We start from the raw sequence: 21,324 nt of genomic DNA, 5'->3' as shown, positions 1-21,324 counted from the left end.
AGTAAGTCGCTTTTCCATGATGGCTATCAATGATAGTCACATCAGGATAAGTTGTGAACACCTGAATTGGTCAAATCAAATTCCTTGGCTATTAAAGGGACAACCAGATCTCATTTGAATTACGTTTGGGAGACAAGAAACACTTTCCTGTGGTTTTTATGTGGGTAATGTCAAAAGGCTCATGGAGAGGCACCGACACCAAATCAATCCAATCAAGCCTGATTGAATGGCAGGTTGTTCCCTGGCCATGCACAGGTGTGGGAGGCTATATACTGTAAGTGGCCTAGCTGCACTTATTTCCTCAAGCCCAGATCACCAAACCACTGCTGCCTGTCTCCCAAACCTCCACCTTTCTACCACCTTCTGCAACCCAACCTGTGTGCGTCCAAGAACCAACGTAAGTTTGGTTCATTTAGCCACTGTTTGTTCTCCCCTGTACAGTGGGGGTTAATGAGCACACATTAAGGGACAATGTATTATGGACTGCACATGTTTGAGCTGTAGCTCGACCACTTGAACTGTTTGTTCTGACCTGAAATCCTAAGCAGTGCATTTAAGTTATGTTTATTGATTATTTAATATATGATGAAATGTTTATCCTGCTTAAATATAGTTTCTCACATTTAATCATGAGTAAGTCTGACTTATACTTATGTAATCTTATTTGACAGTTTTCACTGTTTTGACGCACGCACACGCACACACACACACACACGCACACGCACACACACTGATAGGTGTGACTGCGGCCTGTGACCAGATGTCCCTTTGCATGGGAGAGTCCCTCAATTTGAAGACTTTTCAGGCTTCCCACAAATTGAGACCCCGTACTACATTGTGACTGACGGGCATCAAATGTTAGTCCCCCAATAGTTGCTCTCATTGTCTTTCTTTTCTGCGAGATGTGTTATTTTTAAGCCTGTTAAAATAACATGAGAAATATCCCCTTTCTCATGGCCATACCACCCATGACCAAAATTTGCATTTTAAAACTAAATGTGACACACCAGAGGGGTTTAATAACACAGTGATAGGCAATATTATTAGGCCTAGCCCTATATGGTCAAATATGACAACCCCTCCCCCTCCCAGGTTGATTGGTAGCAGTAAACAGCTGCTACCACTGAGAGGCAGCATATCCACATAAAAGAAGGAGGAAGGGTAGTGAGGAGTGTGACTGTCTACTCAACAGTTCTAGGGGTGCTGGAAGCCTAAAGGTCAGATAATCAGTCAGGGGTCATTGCCATGATGGCTTGTGGTGGACATGTTTGTCAAAATTCCATTTTTGCCACCGACATACAAAATGAGCGGACACATGAAGAGATAGCCCCGAATTACCATAACAGGTCTGTAACCCTGAGTGTACAAATGGAACCAAATGGCATTTAGTTCCATTTGTACATGAGTTAAAGGGGGTCTTTGCAAATAACACATTTGCGAACCACTAGTACTAGTTGGACTCCTAATGTGCCATACATAGTTTGTAGTAAATCAGCGTCATGCATATTCTGAAGAAAACCTGGAGACTTGACATTCAGTAAGGGATAAAAATAAAAACATCATAATGGTGTATTAAAAAGAAAATCAAACATTTGCCATGCACGGACAAGACCAAGTCTTTGCCACGGACACTCCGTGTACGGACATGTTGATGACCCCTGTGTGCAGTTCAAATCCCTGAACTAACTAAATCTTGGCAGTGAAAGTCAGTGAGCCAATTTGGGCAAGACACTTTTTTTTAAACAACCAAACGTTTTTCTGGTAACACTCTAGCAATCAGCTTTGGCATCCTTTAAAGTGTGACGTGCAGTGCAGTGATAACAGTGTATTTTTCATTGGTCACTTTTCCATGATGGCTATCAATGATAATCACATCAGGTGATAAGTTGTGAAAACCTGAATTGGTCAAATTCCTTGGCTATTAATATGACACTCAGTGACAAATGCAAATGGTAATTTATAGTGCTTCTTCTTGTTTTTGAACCACTCGAGTATTCTTTCAAATGTAGGCCTAGCGACGCCTAGTAGTAGCCTACTTTGCTTTCACCGTGATAACAAATATTTGACAAGAGAACAAGAGGTGGTAATACACCAGGTTGACAGACAACAGTGAGGTTTTCAGAGCATCAGGGTTTGTGTGCTTCATAGTGAAGAGTTCAGGGCTATTTTCTTATTTATTGTCCATGGTTCAATTTAAGACATAGTATGTAAACCTGTTTTTACATAACAAAACAAGGGTTGCAGGCCTATGCGAATATGGCGAGTTTAACACCAGATGCATTTCTTTTCATCCTCCACTTGGAAATGCAGGTTCCACACTTCTCCAATCAACCTGCTCCCTATAAAACTGGACTCGGTGCAAACACTCATTGTCAGTTCATAACCTGTTGTCATAGATGTTCTGCCTGTTCCTGTGTTGACTTTGATGTCATTCTCGTTTGCCCGATTCCTACCTGCATCCCCTGTGTAAGATATCTCCTGATTTTTTATTAAATACTTTATTATCTACTCTAGTTTGTTGTGACTTTGCACTTGGGTTCAACTCTGTCTGCATCCGTGACACATACTAGTGCTCACTCTTCCTAGGTGCCAAGTTTTCCCTAGTGCCCAGAATGTTTTGGTGCCCAACCTTCCTGTTATATGGCGACTTGGCGAGGCATTCTCATATCATATAGCTGTCAATGTGAAATCACCAGCACAAACAATAAAATGTGCAACTTTAAAACCAAGAATAGGAATAGGCTACCACTATAACGCTTTGGTGACTGCATGGGCGCACTTCCATGTGCTCAGAAATAGGTGTGACTGCGGCCTTGGAGGGTGCATTTTAGTTTCCCCACCCACAAAAAGGCTGTGGCTGTGTTGTTGAACACATATAGTTTAACATTGGGAAAATTACATGACTCACCCGATGGCAATACATGAAATTAAATGTAAATATAGCTGCAAGCAGCGATAAGACAGGGCCAAGCAACAAGAGAAATCACACCCATGTGAACTGAGCGGTACAGGCTGCTCAACAACACTGCTGGCTGGCTGCAGTTATAGTTATATATGCTCAGTGTGAATGGCCCCTTTAGGCTGGTCAACAATGCCACTTTAGGTCACCCAGCAGTATTGCAGCTGTTCATACCCCAAACAGACCCCGAACAGACCCGCTTATTGTGCACATTTTCTTATATTGCTGCATTCCTTGGCCCCTCTTATAGCTGCTTGCATCTATATTTTTTTAAATACATTTCTTCACGTACAAAGTGACATGAGTCAAGGCACATGTGTAAACACGTTCCATGGCTTTTGGCCAAACAAGGCATAAGTAATTCCTGTTCGGAATGCCCTTTATCGCTGCTTGCAGCTATATATATATATTCATTTTTCATCTGGGATTTTGAGATAATGGTCTTGTGTGTAGAACGTTTCATGCAAACTGCTCAAACATCCTGGCAGTTAAAAGTTGTCATACCTTCTTGCTCTCTGCTGCCAAAGGTCACCTAGGGTATTTTTCTCTGCTTGCGTCGGGGAATGCTGCTTGCGCTGCTTGCGTTGCGTCGAGTTGGGGATCGTTCCCAAACTGATGGACGACGTGGACTGGAAGCGAAAGATTTCTCTCGCCGGCCTCCGTTGCGTAGCACTTTCTGCGTCGACTCTGTAAAGAACTTGTTTCTTGCTGCCGTTGACAACTGAATCAATTAAAGGACCACTTCACCACTTTTCAATCTGTCTTCATATAACTGGTCCTCTAATGTTCATGATAAAATACCACAATTTATTTCTACTCAGTATGTGTCTCATAGGAGGGCAGTTCAGAAACCCGTCCACCAGTGACCTCATCGATGGGGAATCCAAGCTAATAGAAATTGCAGGGTTTCTATTCCTGAAAAGTTACAATGGGAAAATGGAAGCAATCACGCTAATAAAAATCACACCCGTGTGAAGTTAAGATGATTAGGTGATGTAATGATGATGTATAACAAACGGTGACAAAACAAAAACATTAAATTATCTTTATTGTCAATGACGTTTTTAAAACAAACATTGAACTAAAAACAAACCTTTATATAGGCGCTCTTATCATTATACATCATCTCATGAACAACTGAATTTATGTGATTGTTTAGCCGATTTGCTCATCTACATATGACGTAAATTCCCTTCATTGTCAATGGCATTTATTGTTTGTATTGCCAGAAATGTACATACAGTACAACTGTATTTGGCGGACATTTGACCTAATTTCTCCTTTCATTATCAATGGCAAATATGAGACGTGTGTGGACAAAAGCTGTATATAGGAGGGGCTCAAAAATGTAAATATATTTAAAAAGAAATCTTGTCTTAAAGGTATATTCAGTGATTTCACTTAATTCAAATATCACTTATTTTTTTGTTTTGTTGTGATAATCCTCTCTACTATAGAGTGTGCTGACCATATAAGGAGTTCCTCCCTGTCCCCAGTTAACCCCTGGGGGTCAAAAAACCGTAGGTTTCGTTTTTGGCTCTCTATCGTGATTGGATGAAAGGCTTAGGTCCCAGCCAAAAATGAAACCTAAGGTTTTTTGAGTGAAATCACTGAATATACCTTTAAAATAATCTGCCTAACGATGATGTCACTGGTGGACGGGTTTCTGAACTGCCTACAGCCCTCCTATATGAGATTAGACAGAGTATAAAACAATGGTGGTTATCATGAACATTAGTGAGGACCAAATATATAAACATAGGTTGAACATAGATTGGTGAAGTGGTCCTTTAAGCTCTATCTATATGATAATGTTAAAGTCCTTTATGGACAGAACTGTCTTTACATTGTATTGTACAATCTTTCGGAAACAGACTCCATGTAGACAAGAGCTGTATAGGCTAAAATAACTGAATGAAACAATATCTGTAACCTGGGTCTAAACTAGAGTAGTCATCTCAAAGAATGCTGAATCATCACATGATCATTCGCAGGATATTTCCTGTTAATGGAACTTTATCTATCCACTTTATCATGGCCATTGAGTAAGAATTAAGATAAGACATTCATGATTTTAACTGCTCAGTGAGGGAAGTGTCTTAACTGTCTTATCTGTCAAAGTTGTCACTGTTATTGTTATTTCAGCACAAATGCGTAATAACATTCCAGTCAGCATGACCATATAAGGGAAGGGAATTGACCTACAATTATGACTCAGGATGGACTCGTTCATAACCTCCCTTAGGTTATATTTACACTGTGTCAGTAATGTGAGCTTGAAGTCACCCAGAGCACACATAATACAACCGAGTCACCTCAGCAGACCTGCCCAGCAGTGAGTCATTCAGGCCAGAGTAATAACAAACATCAATTCGTTTCAGCAGGTTACTACTATATCTGCTATACATGTTGTTGCTCATTGGTTCCATGGCACAGATTTCACGCATAGCTTGGCCAATCCACAGAGATACAGAACCTGTTGGTTCCACAGAACTTGTTGGGTTGGCACTGGCACTGGACACTGTTCGTCAGTGTTGACAAATGCATTTCACTGTAATATTCTGTGGGGACGCCAAAAGTGATTGGCCGGAATGTGATGATGTATGATGATAAGAGCGCCCCACTCACTTCACACGAGTGTGATTTTTGAGGGGCGCTAGCCTCTCCTATGTCCAGCTTTTAGTGTGTCCACAAACTTTGTCCTACACAAATATTAAATCCCCATTGACAATGAATGGAGAATTTTATAGTGTAATTTGTTTTAGACATAGTCAAATTACGTCAAATTTTATGTCATAGACTAGTGTAAAAACAAACATTGCGTAACACAAAGTCACAAACATTGATGACGAAGGTGAGGACGCAAATTGTGATTAGTCGGAATCAGATGATTTATGGTAATGTACGATGATAAGAGCGCCCCTCACTTCCCACAGGTGTGATTTTTAAGGGGCGCTAGCCCCTTCTATAAACAGCTTTTGTCCCCACACGTCTCAGGATTTGCCATTGACAATGAAAGGGAAAATTATGTCAGAATTCCACTAAATATGTAAATTAAACTTAAACGACATTGACATTGAAGGGAAAATGTACGTCATATGTAAACGAGCAAATCAGCTAACCAATCACAGGCAACAGGCATTCTGATTGACCATGCAGTGAGATGTTGCATGATGATGATAAGAGCTGATAATTCCGCTAAATATGACGTAAATTAAACATCAAAACATTAAACGTCATATGCAAACGAGCAAATCGGCTAACCAATCACATGTTGGTGGGAGCGCTTGGCCAATAAGGGACCACCTTATGTACCTTATGTAGCAATGTCAAATGTCCGCTAACATAAATTGATGTACGATGACAAGAGCGCCCCTCATTGTCATTTCACACGGGTGTGATTTTTTTTTTCCCTTTTACATATAATCTGATTAATCTCAAACACGTTGGTCTCAATTATTTTCCTTGATACATAATGAAATGTTACACTCCATTGACAAGGATTTTATGTATATTTCAATTGGATTTCATAGTCTCATGCAAATTACAGCAAAAATAATAACTCGCTGTTATTCATTACAATTTACAATTTAGGCATTTAGCAGACACTCTTAATCCAGAGCGATTTACATTAAGCAAGAACAAAAAAGCATGGGAATACACATAAGAAGCATTTATCATGAAACATGCGTAAGCTAAGAACGTAACAGTGGAATATCTATATAATGAAACTATACATATAAACTATATACTATACTATGCTATACATATGTACTATGACGGTATGACGTGCTATGACTACATACAATGCAATTATAGTGCTGTCTCTACATAACATGCTATAAATCTGTATCAAATGCTATCTAAGTCTACAGAAATGCTATCTAAGGGGGTAGGGTAAGTGCTATGGGCCATGATGGAGTCTGAAAAGGTGGGTTTTAAGACTACGGCGGAAGATAATATTGGGAGTGATGCTGCAGTTCTGACTGCAATGGGAAGTGCATTCCACAGTTTTGGAGGCAGAAGGGAGAAGAGTTTGGAGCGTTGTCCCGGCGTTTTTAGTGAGTGTACTTCCAGCTTCCCTGCGTTGGCTGATCTGAGTGTGCGGGAGGGTTTGTAGGGTTCAATCATACTTGCAAGATATGGAGGAGCCATATACCTTTGGTTGCTTTGAATGCCAGCATCAGAGTTTTGTATTCTGTGCGGGCAGCGACCGGGAGCCAGTGGAGGGAGCGGAGCAGGGGGGAGATATGTGAGAATTTTGGCTGGTTGAAGACCAAGCGAGCTGCGGCATTTTGGATCAGTTGGAGAGGCTTAAGTGCACATGCTGGTAGGCCAGTAAGGAGGGAGTTACTATAGTCGAGTTTTGACAAGACTGTCTGGATTAGGAGCTGGGCTGATTCCTGGGTGAGGAACGGTCTAATTCGTCGTATGTTATAGAGTGTGAACCTACAGGATCGAGTGACAGCTGTGATGTGGACAACACCAAGATTCATGACTGTTGGGACAGACGTTACCAGGGCGTTGTCTACGGAAATAGTTAGCTCCCGCATAGGGCAGGACTTAGCTGCCCTATGCAGCTAAGTCCTATGCCTATGCCCTAAGTAGAGCAACAGCTAACAATTTCCATATATTTGTCACCAAGGATGTATGAAATGAAAATGGTTTCCTCTTTTTAAGTGGATTAACTAAATAATATGAATCATTCATCATTTGGAGAAAGTGACTAGATGGAGATCCCAGTTCAAACCCGGGCTCCCCCAGTGTTAAGTGTCAATGGTTTCATCCGGCGTGTGCGTGTGTGTGTGTGTGTGTGTGTGTGTGTGTGTGTGTGTGTGTGTGTGTGTGTGTGTGTGTGTGTGTGTGTGTGTGTGTGTGTGTGTGTGTGTGTGTGTGTGTGTGTGTGTGTGTGTGTGTGTGTGTGTGTGTGTGTGTGTGTGTGTGGATGTAATGCACAATCTCTGTAAAGCGCCGTGGTTAAATTAAAGGCCCTATGCACCATTTACCAAAGAAAGAATAATACATTAGGGGGAGAAAGGATGATGGCTGGATAGCAGGTACAGCAGGGTTGGTGATCTTTGATCTGTGTTTGATCTGAACATTCAGCGTCAATGTTATCACAACCTAACGAACACTTGGAACCGCTTCTCATTCTGCAAATACACTCACTGACTTGGGTCACCGGACATCGAACAAAGTCTCTCTCTCTCTGTCACACACACACACACACACACACACACACACACACACACACACACACACACACACACACACACACACACACCTAACCAAGTCCCCTGAGGTGCAGATCAGCACAATGTCATTATTATCCATCGGATTGTACATGGGCATTACCTATTCAGCCTAACTCACATGCCTTTTGTGCTCTGTAATTCTTCTCTTGAGAGACCCCCTCCATACTAGTCCCGCCTTCCACCTCCACAACCCCCCGCAACTACTACCGTCCATCTGTAAATCCCATCCCCCCCCCACCTCTTATATCCGTCTCACCCTACACCAAAACCAAACCAGCTGTCTTGGCCGGTCGTGTACCCGGAGGCATAAACAGGTGCGCAGGGGGTGGGGTAGGCTGGGGGGGGGGGGGGTGGGGTAGGCTGGGGGGGGGGCGGCTGGAGGGTCTCAGCAATGTGACATGGAGGCATGCTCTATCTTCTCCAACCTGCCAACACACCACTTTAGCTGAGACCTTGGTGTTGTTTACAGCTGTAACAGTCATCATTGTTACCAAACAGCTGCAGCTATAGTTGGGTATCTTGTTAGAAAAGATGATAACAAGAGTGACAAGAGTGACAAACGACACAGAATCAGACAGGGACTCATTCATTCCCTCAGCCATTACTCAGCTAAACACGAAGAAGTTAGAAGTAGTGCCCCTCTGTGCACAGGTCTCCACCAGGATTGAGATTTGGATCAAATATGAAGGACTGAAAAAAGAGTGTTGCACATAAATGAGCCTATCCTGGTGGAGATCGAAAAGGCAGAATTGAAAAATGCAGGCCAAATGTTTTTCCTTGGGACTCGGGGAGTGTGCACACGTTTTGTGCATACAACGTTTTATGCAGATCGGTGCACGTAAAGTCGTGACTTGGCCTGTGATAGCGCCACCATGAGGCTGACTTGAAAAATGTCAAGTGGCATTCCCTCAGCCTATAGTGGGAATATGCATGCACTGTTTCACTCACACTCTCAGTCAGTGTAGAATCTGAGAAATCAATCAGACTCGTCTTGATCACATGACTACAGAGATCATGTGTACCGATTTGCGTGAGATTTGGATGAAATTTGTGCGACTAATTATTACTAATTATAAACAAATGAGTTTTACAGAAAGCGGCCTCATGGTGGCGCTATAACAGGCCGTTGGGGAATATTTGGGGCAGAGGTTCATCATTGGCATCCAGGGAGTGTGTGTGCACAGTTTAGCATGGATGGGGCCAATGGTGCCAGAGATTAGCATGGTAACGGACGGACGGACAGACAGACACACACACGGACACACGGACGGACGGAGTGCAAAACATACTCTCTCCCCATGCCTTCGGCCTGGTGGAGACAACAAATAGGATGGTATATTATGATTTCATAATTGTCATTCATCACTTGATTTTATGTAGGCCTAATTGGATTTTATTACGTTATTACGATGCTACAAATCACCTCCTCTATTTACATTAACATTTTCTATACTACCATAATGTAATTGTTTGTCTTGTATGTATTTTATTTCGGGACTCTCATTTTGTATAGATACTTGTGGTTCATCCATTCGATTTGAAATCTGTTTGTAAAAGGTTTTACTACAAGTTTAGAGGAAGTGTGTAAGCAATCTAAGCATGCGCTTATAGATGATGGACAATCCCTGAAGAAGATAAAAGGAAAGAGCTAGGGCTTGTTGTGCTGGGTCAAAACCATGTGTATTTTAGCACAAGGCAAGAAAGAAAGAGAAAGAGGATGACTGATATAATCACCAGTACTGTACGCACATACCAAAATAGCAACCACAAGTCATTGTTACTATTCTAGGATGACTGTGAACTGCCCATGGACCCGCTGATATGTTGTTGTTTTTTAAACATAATGGGGTTACTACATGTTTACTTAAAAAAGTGTGATTTGTTTAGGTTATCGTTATTTGTGTATTGTTTGCTGCAAATAGATGCACATTGTTGATGGCTGGTTTAAAATAAATTTGCACATAAATTATTGTAGCATGGTAAAGGTTACCTCCAGATACTGAATTGGCCTACATTCCTCATTAGTCATTAGTATATTGTCAAATTTCAACATTGCTTTCATGTCATTGATTGCGTACCAATTTGAATTTGAAATGTCAACAAAGTGCACTTGCTATATTGCTGTGGAGCAATCAGTGTTTTACAGCCTTTTCAAGTGCTTGCAAATAGGGCACTCGCGATCTGGAAACTGTCCTTGGATGCAGTTAAGTATTTCTTTTGAAGCCGAAGAACAAAGATAGACACACACACACACACGACACACACACACACACACACACACACACACACACACACACACACACACACACACACACACACACACACACACACACACACACACACACACACACACACACACACACTCACGCAAAGCTGTAGTGGGCTTAGTAATAGTAGTATCTAGGCCGGGGACTCAGTCATTATGGTACACAGTCCATGACACATCTAGATATAGGCCTTCTCTCTCTCTCTCTCTCTCTCTCTTTGTGCCTCTCTCTTTGTGCCCCTTGACACTTATGTGCAGGCCTACATGTTGGTGTTTGTCTGAGGGTGTCCATGTGTGTGCTGTGCATGCATGCATCATGCATCATTCACTGTGTGCATATTTCCCAATTGATGGAATGCTGCAATACAACATTGACATCTTAAAACCAGAGCAAGATGGCTATCATAGCCATAGACTATGTATTCTATAAATGTGCACCTACCTCTCTGCAGGCTGCAGCTATTTGATTTTTTTCTTCCTTCCATCCTTCTTTCTAAGTAACTGAAATGTGTGGGTAGCTGCCAGCTGGTAAAAAAAATCCATCCACTATCTGTCAAAGTCGAGTTGAACGTGATGTTGAGTTTCCCGTTAATTATGTTTTAATGGACGGACATTGTGCATGTTTGATTTAACTGTATGTAATGTATGTGTTTTTGTAATTGTTTGTTTTCTTTTGTTGTTATTATTATTTTTTGTTCTGTATTTATGAACATTGCCTGATGATTCTTCAAAGATTGTGTTTGTATTTGTGCTGCCATGGGGATGTAGGGGGAAAATATATGTAAAGAATTGTTTTGAAATTACTTGGTTGTAATGAAAAATCAATAAACATATGTTTAAAAAAAAAAATATATATATACATATATATATATATTTTTTTTTAATGTGTTAATTCCTTGCTGTGTTATATATAGTCTATAACCAAACCAATGCAACGGTATGTGTGTAGCAGGACAGGTATACTATAGGCTACGTCACTGTATTGTCAGAAAGGCACTACTGCAGTGCTATAACCACAACAGCATGCAGTTTTGTCAGTCAGCCTGGAAAAAGGCAGGGATTGTGCAATGAAGGCTACGCGGTACATTTGGCCAGCTGCTCTCTATCAGTGGTCTTTCACGGCTCTGAATGAGGAGTCTAAACAGAGGCTGCTGGGCTGCTGGCTGGTTGCTGCATTTGCATTTGAGGCAGACTCCTAGCAGACTTCAGACGAGGAACCTGGGACAGCGGATGACTCTGAACTTAACCAAACTTATTTGTTGGTCGAAGAATAATACAACGACAACCTCTCCACCACCGGCGTAATACACTGTCACCAGGACTAATGCAGTTTAAGTCGCGTGTGTTGTTTGGTTATAACCTTTATATTGGGAGTAGCCTATTTAAAACTAATCCAAACGTAGATGTGTAGGACTAGACAGAACTAGGTTTCTTCGCGGAGTAGTACCAAATCTCCCGCTGGGTTGCACATTGCGTTAATCGCAGAGCTCCAGACACACACAGGCGGACTGAACTGAACACCAAGGACTGAAACCTTTTCAATGTGATGCTTCGGCGTTGCCGTGGAGTTTACTAAACAATTGGTTGTTTTTTTAAACACCACATTTTCCATACACCTGGCACCGTCTCAACAAATATAAGATTTGTTTGCGGATTTTCATTTCGCCAACGTGCGGACCTCAGCACTGGAAGGACTTTGACTGAACTCAAATATGTCAATTTTGCCTTTCACTCCCCCCATTGTGAAAAGACTTCTGGGCTGGAAGAAGGGAGAGCAGAACGGGCAGGAGGAGAAATGGTGCGAGAAGGCGGTGAAGAGCCTGGTGAAGAAGTTGAAGAAAACGGGACAGTTGGACGAGCTCGAGAAAGCCATCACCACGCAAAACATCAACACCAAATGCATCACCATACCGAGGTAAAAGATCCACTGCACTGACGAGCCTACAGTGGCTGTGGCTGGATTATTCTACGCACACTCACCTATTATTATACACGGTGTCTGAAACCACAGCTACAGACAGTCCATCCCGAGTCAGTGTAACGCTAACGCAGTGTTACATAATAAATGGAAATGTGCACAAAGCAGCACTTCTAGTTCACTGTTGGATCGAGATCATGGTGATGATGATATGGTCACCCACTGATCGAGCATTTACTTTCTAATCTCGCATGCGTGATAAGAAATTAAGAATGACACCTTTGATTGCTTTCTTTGTGTACTGAGACTTTGCCAAATCACTGGTAAATATAATAGGCACATACCCGTCTAAGATTATTATACAATATAGCTGCAAACGTGTCCTTCTTTGAACCCATGATCTGTTCACTCATCTGTCCATATAATATGATATAGTGCGCGCGCGCACACACACTGTACACATGGAGCCATGTTATATAACTTGGCCTTAATCTGGGACGCTTTCTAGCACGGTGGGTTTGTTTGTGTTTTGCGCGTAGGCGAGCCTGTGGGAATTGGGTTTATATTCTACCACGCCATGTTGTGAAGCAGACAGTGCAATCGCAGTCGCAGCACACAACAACCCATAATCAAACATTGGCATTCATTCGGCAAAATTACTGCCCGCCGTCGGTGAAATCATTCAATGCGCTTTATGAGGCTGAAAGGCTTCATGCTATGGTTGCTGCACTGCCTTGTGGAGACAAGTGAAAGTCTCTCTAGGTAGGGGAACTGTTGGTAAACACACACACACACACACCATGCTGACTCCTTTTTGCTTTGAAGCTTTCGGAATGTGGCCATTCGAATTGTAAGCTGACCTCCACCTTCCCATGTTCAGACAATGTTGTGAATGTTACACTGTCAGTTACTGCTGTTTTTTACTCTGACTGCAAAATGCAAATGCTGCAATACAGTCAGCACTCTACATTGCCATGCTTGGCAGGAGTTGGCACTGGCAGTGATTTGCTTCACACGTTTTGTCAGCAGCAAGCAAAAAAAAGGCCTCGGACCCTCAGCCCTCAGAAGATATCTCCACTGTAGTATGCCAGCTGAAATCAAATCTGACACAGGGCACTCCCACATTCTTAACTGCCACAAGTGTTTTGCATATCATAGTGTGCATACGCCCGGGCCTGTATCCAAAGTTTTAAGCTTGCCTGGAAAGTTAAATGTTTGTTTCCAGTTTCATATTCCTACCCACTAATGCAGAGGGGAAGCGGTGGAGTGCGTTAAGATGACCTCAGATCAATGTTTCCCTGGAGAGCTGGCCTTGTGGTACCTGCATCCCTGTTCTGTTCATTCCCAACATGCCGGCCGGCTCACAGCAGCTGCCGCAAGCCTGCTCGGGCCTGTCCCATGGGGAGTTTCGCTCCCTTATCTTCCTGACACATGAACTGTGGCAGGCCCATCACCGGCCAGCTGATCAGATGGTCAGCTATAGTGAGTAGCCACTGTGGACAGCTGTGCGCTGCGGAAAGCAAGGAGTAGTAGTGGAATCTATAGGGTGATCATAATTGCGGTAGCAGAGAAATCTAGGTGGTCCTGTGTATGTAGCTTTGTAATTATTGTAGTTCTAACAAGACACATTCTTCAAGAAAATAATGTTGTTTGAAGAGTCCTAGTATTTACTGCACTTTTACAGTAGGCATGCTGCTGAATACTGTTGTCTAGGGAGGTATGTGTGAAGGACAATTATATCCGTTTTGAAGAAAGTGGAATGGAGTAGAATTCCAGTTGGCGTGAACAATGCAGATAAAGCCATATTCAATTTCTTGCCAAATATAGGCATCTAGCTTGGCCATTGTACACAACATTTGTGTGTCTCTGAGTTACCTGTTTACTTTTCAGATAAAGGACCATAAAGGCCATAGTATGCTCAATCAGTTATGAAGTAACGTACTATATGGAGCAATGCAGAGCAAAAAACGCCGTAACTTTATCCTTTCATCTTGTTGTCCATATTCCCCATTCAGCAATTGGTTCAAATGCCATGCTTGGTTTTGATTGATTGATTGATTGAAATATTTATTAACAGTTTGTAGAATTTACAGTACATTTTAAGCACAAACGCAATACAAAGACTGTCAACTGTGAGTGGACGACCCAATTAAGCATTACACTTGTTTACAACAGGGTCCACATTGTTCAATTCATCAAAACATTTAAAGACATACAACCTTTTAGAGACATACAAATAGACATTTCTATATAGCTAAAGAACAGAACAGGAATTCATCATATGGGAAGCAAAAAAGGGAAAATATACAAGCACTGGGAAAATATACAATATACAGTGAGGGAAATGGGGTGGGGGGGTGGGGGGGATTCAGATTTTACAGAGGCCAGTTTCGAATTGCAGCCATCCGTAGGTGCCCTTTGAGAGCGGTTTTGAAGGAGTCAAGGGATTCACATGTCTTAATGACTGTTGGTAGGGCGTTCCACATTTTGGTGGCATAGGAGCGAAAAGAATTTAGTCCCTTGTTTGTGCCGAATCTGGGTTGTACATGGTTTGTTGCACTCCCTCTGGTGTTGTGGGTGTGGACTTCGTTTACATTAAGGAAGTATTTAGACAGGTACATGGGTATCTTGGTGGTGTATCGAATCTTGTGGACCAGACCCATTGCAAGTTTGTCACAGTTGCGGCCAGGATTTCCATTAATTCATTTGGGATTATTCAATGCTTGGCCTGCACAGTGACCACATTGAATTCTGACCACAGAGTTGTATTAGAATTGTAATACAGCCCCATGGCTGTGTTTCCAGATGATGGCTTGAGGGTCGACAGTGGCTCAGGAGGTAGAGCGGCTGTCTTGGAATCACAAAGTTCCCGGTTCGGTGTACACCCATTATTCCGACCTCTCAAAATTCCGACCTCCCATAATTCCAAAAAATGCCCATAACTATGACCTCCCATAGGTCCCATATACCCAGAGGTCGGAATAATGACATGGCAGCCCCGGTTCAATCCCTGGCTCCTCATGGCTATTTGTCCAGTTGAGCAAAACACTGAACTTAACAGAGATTTAAATAAGGTGCATTTTGCATCCCAAAACACAGTTTATAGTTATGGGACGACCTCTGCATCCACGGGATGCACTACAGTACTACTGTACTGTCTTCTTCTGTTTTCTACATGAATATAACAACATTATAACCATATAAAATGAAATGGGAGTTATATGCTGCAATTTGTAAAAATGGCAAAATATGACTCCTAACGTCGTTGAAGTGGGACTCATAAAATGTCCTTGGGACTCATCTAAAAGACCATCCCTTCATCCCGGGACTCATTACATTAAAAACCTATTTACATCACTGCTCCTAATTGCTCCTGATGAGAAGGTTTGAGCACTTTATGCTGTCTGTGTGAATATGTGAGTGAAGGTGAAATACATTGTAAAATTATTTGGAGAGAGGCACTATATAAATACAGTCCATTTACCATTCCATTTAGTACTTTTGTTTTGAGGAAAGATTTGTTCCATGCAAGACTGCATGGAATATGGATATCCTGATCAGATCAATTACACAGATTAAGTGCTGTAAGTATGAAAATGTCATTTCATACTTACCGGTACATTTTGTATACCTTGCTAATGCTATCTATTTAGCTAATTAGCTTGACTATAAAACTATGTCATTGCTTATAGATATGCAGTATGTTTGGTGTCCACTAGAGGTGGGATCGGGCCGACTTTATACTACCCGAACCGAACCCGTCACCGACAGCTTTGTGTCCAAACCGAAACGAGCCCGACCTTAATTATTAATATATGCGCCTGGCCCGTGCCCGATACCCGGCACTTTTTTTTTGGAGGAAGGCACTTTAATAATTCCACTGACAGCATACAGCTTGCCTGGCTGTTACCTTTAGACATATTATGCCACACTATATGTCTTGTAAATTACCATGAAAGGGGTCCGTTTTATATAGCCTAGCCTACTACGTTGATTAATAAATAGCTATAGTATAACACGCCGTGCACACTACAAAGCACACTGCACAGCACTGTGCGCAGTCAGTTGCATATACACACATTATTACACACACACACACACACACACACACACACACACACACACACACACACACACACACACACACACACACACACGCACACACTCCTGCAGTTTTATACCAGCATTGATGATTGATTTGACATCGGCAACTCTGCATTGGCAATATTTAATTGGTAGCCTAATTTGCCATGGTCCATGGGCAGGATCAAGTAACTACTCAACTCTTCACTGTTCAACATCTAATAAATCAAACTATTTATATTAATCCAAAAATCGCGGTTTACATGTTGTCATGGAGGAGGAGGATTGCATCCGCCGTGGGTGAGTTCAACCTAGGCTAACGACGTCCTCCTCTCTTCAGTGGTTCTTCCAGCTGCGCCCCATATAATGTAGCCTCGGATCCCTACGATCATTCTGTAGCTTCAGACCTACAGAATTAGCGTAGTGAACTGAGGTTCACAATTTCACATGGGGCTACGTTCGCTGCTGCTGCTTGCAGCATGTGCGTTGCAAGCTTGCGTTGTTGCAACTTGCAAGCGGTGCTGCTGCTTGCAGACAGAGCATTGTCACGCTGCACCACCTTAATATAAAGGCTACTCTAAAGTGCACCATGCGTCCTGGTTAACCAGGAAACACACAGAGAGACAGACTAGTCGGATCGTTTTTATTCATATTTACACTTTATTTTCCATATATCAACAGCATGGTTGCCCGAACCGAAGCCCGACGACCAATTATGATAATGAGCCTCACCCTAGCCCGACCCGTCGGGTACCGACGGGACCCGTCGGGTTTCGGTCGGGTATCCCAGCTCTAGTGTCCACCCAACATTCCGACCTGACATGGCACCCTATGTTTATTGTTTACTACTACTACTACGACAACTACTACCAGTGAGAAGTAATTAAAGTCGCGGCTCGCGTGCATGCATCCGCCTGGGTGACAGCAGACTGCTGGGCGAGCGCTGGTGCTTTGCCATGGGGGGTAAGATCTTCATTTTCGGGCCTGTTGAGATCTCTAGTTTTCGCCCCCGTCTAGAGTTTAAATGGACAGGTATCAGTGAAAAGGGAGACAAGAGGAAGGGAGACAAGAGACGAAGAGGAAGGATGGATGGGGAAGGATCAACATATGGAATGTCAGAACAGGTCAGCTCCATATATGGAGATCTAAGGGTTTGAGGTCAGATGTAGAGTTGCTGGCCAATAATGATGACATCAGGGATCTCCATATAAGGGCTTAATATTTTAATATTGATGACATCAGGGAGTTCCATCCCCGATGATGTCACGTGCCTGACCAACACACTGACGGGAAATGCACGATTCCATAGTTAACTGCAACATTTGGTCGCAACTACTACTATATACTACTTTTCTAGTTCTACTCAGTGTAATTGTGGTAGATATAGATATGTGTTGTTATTGAGGGGCGCCAGCCCCTCCTATACCCAGCTTTTAGGGTTTGTGTGAACACAAACATTGGCTGATGATTGGCTGATCACCCCATAGCGATAATTTGATTGGCTGAGCAAAGTACATATTGAGGGCAGAAAAGTGAAGACGCCATTTTTATCTAAAAGACCATCCCAGGACTCATTGCATTGAAAACCTATTTACATCATGGCCAAAAGAGATTGGCGTCATCTAAAAGACCATCCCAGGACTCATTGCATTGAAAACCTATTTACATCATGGCCAAAAGAGATTGGCCGGAATGACATTTGTGATTTTTGTTGGGCGCTAGCCCCTCCTATGTCCAGCTTTGAGGGTTTGTGTAAGCACAAATATTGTCCTAACACAAACATTGAATGCCTTTGACAATGAATGGCCAGTTTTGAGTTCGTGTAAACACAAACATTGCGTATAAACACAAACATTGAAGACAAACGTGAGGACGCAAATTGTGATTGGCCGGAATGAGATGTTGTATGATGATGAGAGCGCCCCTCACTTCACACGGATGTGATTATTTTTGGTTTATAATGTGGCTTCACAATAGAATGGCACCAGCACAAGTGTAGCTCTATTGTTTGTTTCTCAGGGGTTGCAAATGGAGCGACAAAAGATGTATGTGGAGGATCTTATTTGAGTATACTGGCAACAGTATTCAGGTTCAGGTAGTTTTAAAAGTGAAACATCTATAGTCTTAGTGAGTACTATAGACCCGAATCCCCACAAAAGAACACTAGCTAGCTACAGCCACTTTAACTTTGATTATTACATGTTATGTCACATTTGGTGTATTTCTAGGGCAAGGCCATTGTGTTACTATGTGCCGCTGGGGTTTTGCAAGGCTCCCATGTGTAATTTCGAGTCTTAGTCACCCCACAGCAAGCTGTTGTGGCTTTGTGGTATATGGCCTGGCCCTTTCTCACTTTCGGTGTCTCTTTTTTCTTTTTTTCTTCACATAAACCTTAAAGCTCTCTGATTTGCTCACTTCCGTCCAATGCAAACATTGGTGTGTCAAGTGCTTCAAGTCGTTAAAATGTGACACTATCCAGTGTTCAGGTGGAGGGTTCGAAGTGGCGCAAGCCTTCACTGGCCAAAGGTGGGAACTGGGAAGGTGACTCATGTATGACTGTTATCATCAGTCTGTTTTTTTTATTTATAATTTTTATTTAACTTTTTTTATGATGGTCTGACTCAGTATTATTAGTACCATTAGATTATAATTGTATTGATCCGGGATGGGGGGATTTGTTACAGTAGGAGTAGGCTACAATGAGGTTTATAGAACAACATAAGCTCACAGAATAGGAGCATCTGTACTGTCAGTATGTACAAATGTACCTATGTCAGTCGTTCTCAAACATTTTCATGTCACGGACCCCCAAAAATATATGTAATTGGCCACCGGCCCTCATCTGCAAATATGTTGTTCCAGGGACCCCCAGAAGCAAAGATTTGAGTTAAAAACGTTCGCTGTGAAAGAATATATAATTTATTCAAAGATTTGCGGCACATTTTCACGATTTTTCTAAAATAGCAGATCTACAAGCTCGTAGCGCGGCACTCTGTGCTTAAGTATAACATAATGTGCTAAGAAACAGCTCACTCCAGGCCGTGGTACTATATATCATCATCCTTCTAGGAAATGTTGCCTAGCAAGATAAAATGTACTCGCTAAAACTGTGTCAAAGACATTTCTGTCTAGACCAGTAATTATTGCTAGACTGTTCACTGTACTGTAATGATGACAATGACATTTCAAAGCAGAGCAATAAGTCTCAAATTTGTCACATGAACCTCAATAGCAGCCGTAGGCCTGGCTTTCTACCTGTGCTACCTGTTCTGCTGCTGTCATTAGGCATAAACTAGAGAGGTGCTCGTGTTGTGATGTCAGAAAATGCCAGATCCATATATGGAGATATAGGGGCGATCATTCCTGATCCCGGGCAGAGGCTTTTGTGCTGGTTCTGGACAACCGGAAATGCATGCCACACCCAGTTATTATGTACAGTATGTGTCCTTTTATGCCCATATATGGAGTTCTTTGTCAGAGGCCTTTTTGGGGCAGTTCTGGACAACCGTGGGTCCGACCGACTCGACACCGGGCACTGCACCATCTGCGGGGGTGTGGAACGCGTGTGTCAAATTTGAAGTCGGTGGGGAAAATGGTTCTCGAGTTATGTGGATTACACACGTACAGACAGACAGAGACATTTATAGAGATAGGTTAAATCAGGGGAACAAGCAGAGATATTACTCTTACTCATCAACCTGTGTGTGCGTGCGTGCCGTGCGTGTGTGCGTTCATAGACCCAGGAGTGGTGGATTCCTCACACCTAGCTGTTTCTTTTTTTACCCTCCCAGACTGCCCGGGGAGGTCTTGGTTCTGGGTGTTAGCTGGCAGTCAGAAGAACAGTCTTGTCTTGTCCACAAACATCCCCCTGGCATCCAGTCTACAGTCTGACCCCGCTGATTCAGACTGCTGCATGTTGGAACAGGAAAGGGCAGGAGAAAGAAACACATGGCAAGGGAATAAAACAAGAGAGTGACAAGGGAATGGAAGAGGCTTAAGAGAGAGAGAGGAATTGATAGACTTTGGTTTGTAGAGACATAGGTAGACTATATTTTTTATACATTATTATACTAAAAATGTATACTTGTACTAGAACTAGTAATTCTATTTCTCCATTTACACAACGACAGATGGTGAGAAAGCCCAAAAGTGCAATGGAGTGGACTCAGGCTCCTTTTCCACCAGGGTTGAACCGGTTCCGGAACGAGTTCAGAGTGTTTCCACTGAAAATGAATTGGTTCAGAACCCTAAAAGTTTGTTCGGAACTTGAACCAAGAAATGGAAAGCACCAAGGTTCCAAGAATCTAGAATGAAACCAGTTCTAGAATCAAAGTTATTTGGGTGTAAAAGGGGCCTCAGAGGACCCAAAAGCCAAGGCAGAAAAGTGTTATTAAATTATTGAAGATGTGCAATCAACCACCATGTTTTGACACATTAAATACTGCTGACAACACTAATGATGAGCTTCACAGAAAAACACACACACTGAAATCACAACTTCACTCTACGATGGGCTTCAGAGGACACTGGTGGATGGAGGGCCTAGCATGATGGCCAATAAATGTGAGGAGCGTATGGAAGAAATGTCAGGCTGAATAAGGAAGAACAGCAAGATAAGCGGGGGGCTTCGAATTCAGCTCGTTTTTAGGGCTAGAAGCTTCGACTTAAAAAAAACTATCGAAGGTCAGCCCTAATTCGTACACTATCAAGTATCAAGTGTTAATATAGAAGAGGTGGTTATCAGGCAGCAGGCTGCGGTTACTGCGGTGTGGAACAGAGAAACCTCTTTGGCTGATAACCGAGATAAGTGTGTTTTCCAGACTCTCTACACAGGCCCACGGGA

General features: G+C 42.5%; 1 protein-coding gene across 1 annotated transcript in view; it reads left to right on the top strand.

Moving 5' to 3' along the window:
- The first annotated feature begins 11,623 nt into the window (after window positions 1-11,623).
- Window positions 11,624-21,324, top strand: part of smad3a (SMAD family member 3a) — a 32,249-nt gene continuing 22,548 nt past the window's right edge. The window contains exon 1 of the mRNA XM_083760076.1: window positions 11,624-12,395. Within this exon, the coding sequence (XP_083616202.1) occupies window positions 12,193-12,395 (203 nt within the window). The 5' untranslated portion in view covers window positions 11,624-12,192. The remainder of the gene's footprint in view (window positions 12,396-21,324) is intronic.

Source organism: Protomyctophum parallelum, assembly GCF_964188405.1.
Source record: "Protomyctophum parallelum genome assembly, chromosome: 2".
Classification (NCBI taxonomy): domain Eukaryota; kingdom Metazoa; phylum Chordata; class Actinopteri; order Myctophiformes; family Myctophidae; genus Protomyctophum; species Protomyctophum parallelum.
This window is presented reverse-complemented; position numbering and strand designations above follow the sequence as displayed.